Genomic DNA, 11,313 nt, shown 5'->3' on the forward strand with positions numbered 1-11,313 from the left:
AACTGTCTTTGTAACCTTGTTTATGTTCTGACTATTCTATTTGCACACATTCAAACACATTCACATTTAAGTAGCATGCCGATAGAGTTATCTAGTACAGTGTTTCCCAAACTGTGTTCCGCGGAACCCTAGTGTTCCGCAAGGCCTGAATAGGTATTCCACAAACTACTGGGATAGTTAACTAGTATGCAAACCATGCGAATTACACTTTCTAAAAAATAAGCAAAGTGTTCCGCTAAATACTCAGAATAAGCGAAGTGTTCCGCTAAATACTCAGAATAAGCGAAGTGTTCCGCTAAATACTCAGAATAAGCGAAGTGTTCCGGTAAGAAAAAAGTTTGGGAAACTCTGATCTAGTACAATGAAAATAATATAAGTTTGCAAATAAAAAAGATTTTAAAAAATGAGAATCTGAAATTTCATAAACCATAGAAGTATAAAGATTAGATGAGTGTTATTTCTTTATATTTTCTGTATATATACAACATGACAATCTGTGACTTTGTCAACAGGAGACAGTCGATTAATGCGCTGTTGTGTTCTGCATTGCAGGCATTGCAATCTCAGCCGGCCTTCTCAGATTCCAGTAGAGCAAGAAGATGCCCATGACCACAATGACCACCCCTATGCAGATGCTGAGGGCAGTGAGCTCAGAGGAGGACTGGATGTAGTACTCAGCATCCGTAGACTTGCCGCTGAGGAGCGCTCTGCGAGCCTGTCAGGATGCAAGAGAACGAAGACAATTTGTTGAACAACAAGTAAATGAACGAAGGCGAGATGGGTGTACACTGTGATGGATGTGCACTGTATCAGGATACACTGTTATGAACGTACAGGTAATGGGTGCACACTGTGATGGATGTGCACTGTATCAGGATACACTTTTATGAATGTACATGTAATGGATGTGCACTGTGATGGATATGCACTGTGATGGATATGCTATGACATGCATCTGCATGTGATGGATGTGCACAGTGATGGATGTGCTCTGTGATGGATATGCACTGTTATGCATCTACATGTGGTGGATGTGCACTGTGATGGATGTGCACTGAGATGGATATGCTCTGCTATGCATCTGCATGTGATGGATGTGCACAGTGGTGGATGTGCACTGTGATGGATATGCAATGTTATGCACCTACATGTGGTGGATGTGAACAGTAGTGGATGTGCACTGTGATTAAAGTGCACTGTGATGGATGTGCATGTCTGATAAACTGTGAGGAATATACACTATGATGAATTTGCATGCGATGGGTGTATTCTGTGATGGATGCGTTAGTTTTGGCTGTACATATAATAGATGTGCATGTGATGGGTGTGCACAGTGATGTGTGTCACAATGATGTGTGTGAAGATGCAGATATATTTAGATTTTAATTTTCATATAGACACGTGTGAAAACACAAATTAAATTACAGGATGTCAAATGAGTTGAACTATTGAGGTACTTCCACTCACTTCACAACTACTACTTTATACATGCAATCATCACATGTAATTCTATCTCACTCTCCCCTCTCCTCGCCCCTCTCCCCTCACCCCTCTCCTCACCTCTTCCCTCCCCTCTCCTCTTCCCTCCCCTCTCGTCTTCCAATCCCCCTCTCCCCTCCCCTCCCCTCTCCCCTCTCCTCTCCTCTCTCCTCCCCTCCCTTCCCCTCCCTTCTCGTCTCCCCTCCCCTCTCCACTCACCTCTCCACTCTCCTCACCTCTCCCTTCTCCTCCCCTCTCCTCTCTCCTATCCTCTCACCTCTCTTCTCTAGTCTCCCCTCACCTATCCCCTCTCCTCTCCCCTCACTTCCGACGATCTGCTCATCCTTTCATCCCCTCTAAATCCTACTCTTAGTTACATCAGACACTCGACACACACGCAATCACAAGACTAACAAAGGGACATTACCAATGAAAGTAGACTCTTACCTTGCGAGCCTGGTGAAGGGCTACATAACCCAGCGGTATGAAGCAGACGACAGCCAAGATTGCGCACCTGATCTGAGTTTCAACTTGCTCTGTTGTAATTATGCGTTCAGTATTCAGTGATGTGGTCTGAGCAAAAAATTGATGATGACAAGAAAGATGATTATGATGACGATGAAGATGACATTGATGATATGGAAAAAGATTTACCGGTCATTTCATCCCCGGTCACTTCATTCCCGGTCATTTCGGTCACTTCATCCCCCGGTCATTTCATCCCCAATTAAATACTTGTTGTAATCATTGTGTAGTTGCGCAGTTAAGACTTCGCCTTTAAGCCCTCTTTAGATCTAATATATCAATGTTTTTATTTAGAATGGTTTTTAGATATTTTTGACATATTATTATAGTGTTTATAGTTTGGGATGAAATGACCGGCAACCATGGAAATATATTGTTAGATTCTGAGAAGGCAAAAAATAATAAGATGAGTTTGTTGAAAAGAAGATAGAAGAAGATAACGAGAGTGAAGATGCTATTTAGTTGATAATTATAATAGAATGAAAACAGTGTTGATAATGACGATACGAATGCCGGACAAAGATGAGATCAGTGTTTCTCAAACTGTAGTGCCCGGACCCCCAGGGGTCCATGACACGACCGAAGGAGGTCCGCAGAAAGATGAACATTGTATACAATTAAAATCACTTCTTTGCTAGCCAGTTTATCCTATCGGGTATTTTTTAAAACAATTGACTCGCCACTCACTTCTGTTTAATATTTGGCTAGGACGTACTATTCTAGGTCGACCTAAACCAAAGATGTGAAAAATTTAAGGGTAGAGGAGAGGGAAGGGGAGAGGGGAGAAGAGATGGGATGGAGAAAGGGGAGGGGAGAGGGGATGGAGAAAGGGGAGGGGAGAGGGGATGGAGAAAGGAGAGGGGAGGGGAGAGGGGATGGAGAAAGGAGAGGGGAGGGGAGAGGGGATGGAGAAAGGAGAGGGGAGAGGGGATGGAGAAAGGAGAGGGGAGGGGAGAGGGGATGGAGAAAGGGGAGGGGAGAGGGGATGGAGAAAGGAGAGGGGAGGGGAGAGGGGATGGAGAAAGGAGAGGGGAGGGGAGAGGGGATGGAGAAAGGAGAGGGGAGGGGAGAGGGGATGGAGAAAGGGGAGGGGAGAGGGGATGGAGAAAGGAGAGGGGAGGGGAGAGGGGATGGAGAAAGGAGAGGGGAAGGGTAGAGGAGAAGGGAAAGAGGAGGGGAGGGGAGAGAGGAGGTGAGAGGAGAGGGGAAAGGAAAGGGGAGGAGAAGGGAAAAGATGAGGGGAGGGAGGAGGGGGATGAAAGAAGGAGGGTGTCGCGTAGTATAGACAAGTGTCTATTTCTTTCTCCTAACTCTGTTTTTTTTATTTCCTCTACTGGTAGTACGTGTACGGGGCGAGAGTGTCTTGTATTTTTTTGTTTTGAATTGTTTTGCTACGTCACAAAGTCCGGTGACATCTATCGGTCATTCTTTGTCACGAGGCAGTTCACCCTCTAGTTTGGTTGTAGCGGACGGTGTGTTGGCTCGTAAAACGTTATTTGTCTGTACCTGTTTCTCGGACTTATTTTTCAGTTGGATTTTTGGGACCCCTGTTTAGGGTGAGTTATTCGTTTGTGATATCTATTATTGTATGTTGTATGAGGTTGTCACTATTTCTATTTTTAGTGTAGAAGTTGAGAGTATTGTGTTTATTTCGTTTATAGGGTGCCAGTGTTGGAGTTGTGGGCGTCGCTTGCCGTCTCAGAAATACATATTGCAGTTTTTTTTTCATTGTCATTGTCAAACTTTACTATTACCAAGGTTGGCAGTGTGTGACGCCAGTCGGTCAGAGTCTGGTGGACCATAAAGCCAGGGTGACAAGTTAATAGCCGTAGCAAAGGTGCTTAATTTAATTATTGTATAATATCTTTATATATACCTATTATATATATATATATATATATATATATATATATCTAATATATATACTGTCTATTTGTCATCCTCATTGTACATACACATATATGTTTCATACAATTAAATTCATTTATTTTTGTTGTTATTTAAACTATTCACATTGTTGTTTACTGTATGTACGACTGTGTGTGAGTGATGTTCTTGTCAGGTTGAACCCCGGGACCTTAACAGTATACAGCTAGTTAAAAACGCAAATAAATCCTAAACCTGACAAATGGGGGCTCAGAGTCCGGCTGTGACTACTAGGTCATAGATTGTCTTATCTCGTCTTGTTATCTTATAAAATAAAAATAAAAAATATACTGCCTAATACCCCTTTATTGTATTTATATTTGATGTTATTGGGTACAATTTGCTGAAAAAAAAAAAAAGTGTTTGTGTACTTCTCATAATTGTTGGGACATCAAAAGTAGCAGAGGCTTGAAACATTGTTAAATTTATCATTAATTTGTTTGAATTCACCGCCATATTATTATATGTGTTGATTGTTATTGAGGATTGTACCAATGCTAAATTTATCATTTATGATTTTGAACTCATCATCATAGGACTATAGGTGTTGATATTTCAAGATTGTGATTTATATTCATTTATTTAATTTTTTCTTTCATGTTATTTTGTGCTTCACTACCACCGAGTGACGAGTGTCTTCTCGCTCCCGGCAACAGGCAAGTGTGTGGGGATTGACCGTTGATACCGGTGTTAGAGGCCATCGTTCCTATATTGGTGTGTTGGAAGTCCCTGTAACAGCTATCTTTCTACGCATCGGCCTGGAGTGAGGCGTTTTCTCTCCGACTTTGGATACTACTCAGATAGGTTTTCTTTCTTTGCCATACGACACACTCTAAGTTTTAGTTTACATCTTATGTCTGTATATTATAGTATATCATAGTAATAATAATAATAGTATTAGTTGATTTAGCTGAACACAGTAAGGCACTTAGACCATGGAAACCAGGTTAACGGTAAGATCACAGTTTATTAGTGATGGCCGTGCTATGGGGTACGAAGGGGAAAGGTTAGAGAGATATGTGAAGGAACGGAAAGATGAATATGATAGAGATAAGGAAGAGGCGAAGGCAGAAGAAGAGGCTAGAAAGAAAGAGGCGAAGGCAGAAGAAGAGGCTAGAAAGAAAGAGGCGAAGGCAGAAGAAGAGGCTAGGTTTGAGCGGCAGGAGAAGTTGAAGAAAGAGGCGAAGGCAGAAGAAGAGGCTAGGAAGAAAGAGGAAGAAGAGAGATTTGAACGTGATGAGAAGGCCAAACGCGAGGAGCACGAAAGATGGAAGGAAAGAGATGCCAAGGAGTCAATCAAGAGGAAAGAGGAGTTGGAACTGGCTAGGCTTAAAGAAAAGTCTGCGCCAGAGGCAGGCGTGGCGGCAGGACAGTCAGGGGATGTGCGATACAAGAATGTCTTAGACAGGCTTGACAAGAGTTTCCAGGGAATGAAAGATGACGACGACCTCCTAGCTTACCTAACACACTTTGAGGCCGTTGCAGCAAGGTGCAAAATAGAGAGAAAAGAGTGGTCCTTGCTGTTGTCATATAAACTGACCACCGCACTCAGAAACTTCATGCTAAGGGACAGTCTGTTCCTTAGCGAGAATTATGAAGAAGTCAAGACTGCACTTCTTCGCCATGCAGATATCAACGCGGAAACCTGCCGCAAAAGATTCCATCTCGTGAGACCAAGTCAAAACGACTTTAGGAGATATGTAACAGAATTGAAAACGGCCTTAGATAATTGGTGCAAGATGGCTGAAGTCGGTAAAACAGTGGAGGAGTTAAGAGATCTGTTGATCAAAGATAGGATCTTAGAAAGCGTATCGAGTCGTGTATACAGGCAACTGGTTTTGAGCAAGCACAGAACAGTAGAGAACATGCTGGAAGTTATAGAAGGCTTTAAGGTTGCTGGGTCAGATGAGCCGATTTGTAAGGAAGAGAGTGTATATGTGGCGGCAGCATGTTGTGAACCTGTGGGTAAAAGAAAGGTAATTGTGTGTTTCAGTTGTGGTGAAAAGGGGCATAATTCAACCGAGTGCCGTAAAGGTGTTTCCCCGTCTAACGAGATTGATGTTGAAGATGTGAACTCTAAGGATATTGTCAGCGATCAAGATCAAAGGTCAAGACATAGATGACTAGCGGGTCGTCGCGATTCGGATGGTCGCCGTGGGTATAAGTTAGTGCCGGATCGCTACACAGTAACTGTTCAAAATTTGCCATTCAATGTTAACTGGCAGAAGTTAAAAGATAGATTTAGAGACGTTGGTTTAGTGGGATTTGTGGAGGTTTTAATGGCAAACGGGAAGTCGATGGGCGTAGGTCATGTAAAGTTAAGGAACCTGGCCGATGTTGCGAGAGCAGTTAAATATTTAGACAAGTCCAAACTTGGAGGTAGGACTATTGTAGTTGTCCCACATCGTATAAGTGCGCGGGGGTAACGATATGATAACTTTGATTCTCTGTTTTATATATATATATATTTATATATATATTAGCTTTGTTGGTCAAACGTTCCAATATTTAGACCTATGGAAGTAAACTGGAACTGCAAGTGTGCGTTGGCATTGAATAGGCTGCAGACTTGTCTGAGTAAGTGTCCTATTCTTCGTTTACCTGATACTTCTCTAACTTTTTTTTTTCTTCAGACAGATGCTTCAGATAAAGGAATTTCTGGCATTCTCTGTCAATGTATCAAAGGCGTGTTACATCCCATAAAGTACGTAAGCCGTAAATTGTTGCCTCGGGAGCAGAAGTACTCTATTATTGAACGGGAAGGATTAGCCATAGTATATTCTGTTAAGGAACTGGACAGGTATTTAGCAGGTAAAACATTTCACCTGCTGACTGATCACAAGGCCTTATCGTATCTCAGGAGCACAAACTTTACAAACGCACGTATCACAAGAGGGGCATTGATGCTACAAGACTACTCCTTTGACGTTGTCCACGTAAAGGGAGAGAACAATCTGCTGGCTGATCTTTGTTCAAGATTGATATAGACTTCCATCCGCCATTTATTTTATGTTTCTATGTGTTATAACATTTGAACTTGTGTTTTATATTATGCAAATGATACTAATTTCAAGAATATAATGTGTATTTATTTAATATAAATATAATTTGGTATATTATATTAATGTTGTATTTGTAAATATGAATTTGTAATATAACTTGGTTCTTGTCCCAAGTTGATATGGGTCACCTTCAAAGTCAAGGTAACCAACTTTTCTTTGTTATTGGATCTTTATCTTGACGTGTATTGTGTTTCCTTGGTTCATTAATTGGTGACTCCCCATCATTTTTTTTCTTCCATTATTACATTTTGAAATGTGACATAGATGCACTTATGATCATTTTGTTCTTCCTTGTTCTTTCTACAAAGTTTTGTCTTCGAAAGGATTTTTGATGACTGGAATTTCTTTCAAAATTTCCAGCTCGTCGAGGAGGGGGGATGTCGCGTAGTATAGACAAGTGTCTATTTCTTTCTCCTAACTCTGTTTTTTTTATTTCCTCTACTGGTAGTACGTGTACGGGGCGAGAGTGTCTTGTATTTTTTTGTTTTGAATTGTTTTGCTACGTCACAAAGTCCGGTGACATCTATCGGTCATTCTTTGTCACGAGGCAGTTCACCCTCTAGTTTGGTTGTAGCGGACGGTGTGTTGGCTCGTAAAACGTTATTTGTCTGTACCTGTTTCTCGGACTTATTTTTCAGTTGGATTTTTGGGACCCCTGTTTAGGGTGAGTTATTCGTTTGTGATATCTATTATTGTATGTTGTATGAGGTTGTCACTATTTCTATTTTTAGTGTAGAAGTTGAGAGTATTGTGTTTATTTCGTTTATAGGGTGCCAGTGTTGGAGTTGTGGGCGTCGCTTGCCGTCTCAGAAATACATATTGCAGTTTTTTTTCATTGTCATTGTCAAACTTTACTATTACCAAGGTTGGCAGTGTGTGACGCCAGTCGGTCAGAGTCTGGTGGACCATAAAGCCAGGGTGACAAGTTAATAGCCGTAGCAAAGGTGCTTAATTTAATTATTGTATAATATCTTTATATATACCTATTATATATATATATATATATATATATATCTAATATATATACTGTCTATTTGTCATCCTCATTGTACATACACATATATGTTTCATACAATTAAATTCATTTATTTTTGTTGTTATTTAAACTATTCACATTGTTGTTTACTGTATGTACGACTGTGTGTGAGTGATGTTCTTGTCAGGTTGAACCCCGGGACCTTAACAGTATACAGCTAGTTAAAAACGCAAATAAATCCTAAACCTGACAGAGGGTATAGGAGGGCGAGAGGGGAGGGGAGAGAGGAGGTGAGAGGAGAGGGGAAAGGAAAGGGGAGGGGAGGGGAGGAGGTGAGGAGAAAGGGGAGGGGAGGGGAGAGAGGAGGAGAGGGGAAAGGGGAGGGGAGAGAGAGGAGAGGAGATGGAAGAGGTTTATTTGAACGGTATTTCTGGTTTATACTTTAAATTAGTATCTTCGGCTTTAGATGTTGTTTGAGTGATCGGAACATTACATGAACAGCAATTTCATACAAAATTGTATCATCACAATTTCAATCACAATTTTTGCCATTGCATTGTATGATCTACACAAAGTCATCGTCACAAAAATATTTATTCCAATTCCATCCCTTCTTTGTCTATTACCAATGTAGAGCTTTGGTCTACTTTCAAGACGACTTCCAACTAACCGAGCTACCACACTCAGCCTTGGCTGGGGACAGAACACGTCTTTCAAAAAATACTTACCCCATCTTCTTGGATAATCGGGTCTATGACACTGCCTGGGAAGTCGACCAACCCAGGTAAAGAGCCCAGCGACCTTGCCACATAGTCAGCAGAATGGGATATAGATACAGAGATGGGTTTCACAGATGACTTTGATTGACCAACGAATAGTTCTTAGAATGAAAAAAACAAAAAGTACGATCGTAATATTTACAAATTGATTGAGATAATTGTCTTTGGATGGCGTTAAATTTACTTCATTTCTAAGCTGCTGTGTTTGCACAATTTTTCCGGTGCTATTATCCAACATCTTCTTATGTAGTTTAAAGATGTTAACTTTGCATGAGAAAAATTGCCATTTTGCGATTTTCTTTGCATGAGTTTCAAGGTGGACTTCCCACAAAAGCTTGTTGTCAGCAATGACACCTAACTATTTGTATAAGTGTACTTGTTGCATTGTCATATAACGGTATAGTATTTATCTGCAGCTCATGTATTGATTGTTTGTTCTTTGTGAAATTCCTTATGAGACTTTAAGTTCTAGGAAATTGTCTGTGCACTAGTGTGTAAAATTTTCTATCGAGCTTCGATACTTAGTATCATTAGCGAATTTAGTGTACTAAACTGTGTCATGGGGGCTTCCTCTGTCATTTGTGTAAAGAGTGGACATTACTAGACAAGGCTTTTCTAAAGGGGAAGAACTACGTCCTTAAAACTATATCTACAAATAATGTACAAGCTATTTCCTTTATTCGATATCAAACAAAATAATTAAATAACCAATAAATAATTGACTTATTGAGTATTTTCGTTTACTGATTCGTGTTTTGTTAGGTACAATAAATAATTGTTTAAATTATCAACTTGATCGGAGATTGCGCGAAGGAGAAGTAGCGTTAACTATTTTTAGGGACTAAACCCAACAAATTGAGCCATATCTGTGAATACTGAATTATTATTTTTACTTTTTGCTATTAAACAAAAAATAATAATTACCAGTATTTAATTGGCTAATTGGTTACTTTTTTTAAAATCGACGATTCATGTCTTGTCTATGTCAATGAATAATTGTGTGAAGTTTCAACTTGATCCGAGATGTGGGAGAAATAACGTGTACACACTTTGACCAGACAGGCAGAAAGACAGACAGAGTGGATATAAGCTTTGTAAAAAGGGGTACTTGCTTTGGAATGTCTCTTTGTAAATGTATCGGTCAACTCATTACAACACGATTTTTTTGTACACACGCAACCTAACCAGTCTCTAAAAAAGGGGGGGGGGGAAATCATATTCTTGAATACCAGCCTACAGGCATCTTGCTATTGTTACCAGCTGGGGCTGGATTGACAGAGACGTAGTGAGCAAAACATGCGCACGGGGATGGTACTTTATTGGCGAAAACCCCTCAATATTCTTATCCGACTTTTGCTCCTGAACTAATGCAACTTGGTAAATGATTTATATTCCATGAATATAACATAGAAAGATAGGCCTTCGAGTGGCGCCCCCTATATGTTGCGCCCGGGGCATTGTGCCCCCCCACTACGCCTCTGTGAGTTGGGCATAAATGCGAGTCCGAATTCACGTGAGTCAAGTCCTTACAAGTATCTAAATAAAAATCAGAATCTTTTCATCTAAAAAAAAAAAAAAGATTATATTAATAACGTCTCCTCAAATGAAAATGTAACCTCTGGTGTTAACAAGACTTTACTTAGTAGGAACAGCAAGCCTAAGTATAAGGTTTTCTAATTCTGCCAACTCTCTCTATAATAACCACAGCAATATACCTTTACAAGTGTATTTAAAACGTAATAGCTCTTGATCTAGATCTAGATTCTGTATGTTCTGAAAAGCTATGCAGCATTTTGGATAGACGATTTCATGTTAGATCTCAAACTCAACTTACCTCTATTCATACTAAACCTATTTTAGATTACAGACTTTAAGAACATTTTAAAGATTGATTTTCATTGGCATTGTATAACTTGGTCCCCTCTATTATCTTTGAAAAAAGAACAACACTTAACATATAAACTAAGGCACACAAGGTGCACCTAAACAGACTGGAAGTTTTGAGATGTGTTCTAAAAACAACGATTTCCTCCATAGCAGAAAAAAAGAATCAAATAATTTTTCAGTCCATTATTCCCTTGGATAAATAAATAAAGCTACTAATAGTTCTTGATCGCTTCCATTAAACATGTTTGCGTTCCGTCATGGACATACGGTGGCAAGACCGCACTACAAACAGCGATGTCTCTGCGAACGAATGTATGGACAGTATAGAGGGACCTCTTATAGTTCAGCAGCTACGCTAGGCAGGGCATGTATCCCGTATGGGGGACGAGCGAATGCCAAAGGCAGTCTTTTTCTTTTTTTTTTTGTGAGCTGAAAGTTGATTGACGTAACAGTGGTGCCCCACGAAAACCTTTAAAGACCAGCTTAGGCGCCAACTGGATGTAACTGACATAGAAGAGAGCCCCTGGCTACAGGCGGCTTCAGAACGAGGCAGCTGGAGGTCACCTACGAGACAGCTGGAGGTCACTTACAAGGCGCCGGAAACACATTTGAGACCAACAAAAAATCCACTGCCGAGGACAGACGTAGATGGCGAAATGAGAACCTAAATCGAACACTG

General features: G+C 40.4%; 2 protein-coding genes across 2 annotated transcripts; one reads left to right on the forward strand and one right to left on the reverse strand.

Moving 5' to 3' along the window:
* Positions 1–448: 448 nt before the first annotated feature.
* LOC106051718 (uncharacterized) lies at positions 449–10,733 on the reverse strand. The gene is made up of 4 exons (XM_013206925.2): positions 10,582–10,733; positions 8,697–8,848; positions 1,927–2,052; positions 449–715 (listed from the first exon to the last, which is right to left on the reverse strand). Exons 1-4 carry the CDS (start codon positions 10,589–10,591, stop codon positions 524–526), a joined length of 480 nt encoding a protein of 159 aa, XP_013062379.1. The 5' UTR covers positions 10,592–10,733; the 3' UTR covers positions 449–523.
* On the forward strand, positions 3,276–7,963 carry LOC129928847 (putative golgin subfamily A member 6-like protein 19). Its single transcript, XM_056045235.1, has 2 exons — positions 3,276–5,080; positions 5,135–7,963. Exons 1-2 carry the CDS (start codon positions 4,866–4,868, stop codon positions 6,051–6,053), a joined length of 1,134 nt encoding a protein of 377 aa, XP_055901210.1. The 5' UTR covers positions 3,276–4,865; the 3' UTR covers positions 6,054–7,963.
* Positions 10,734–11,313: the final 580 nt, after the last annotated feature.

Source organism: Biomphalaria glabrata, chromosome 10 (assembly GCF_947242115.1).
Source record: "Biomphalaria glabrata chromosome 10, xgBioGlab47.1, whole genome shotgun sequence".
Lineage (NCBI taxonomy): Eukaryota > Metazoa > Mollusca > Gastropoda > Planorbidae > Biomphalaria > Biomphalaria glabrata.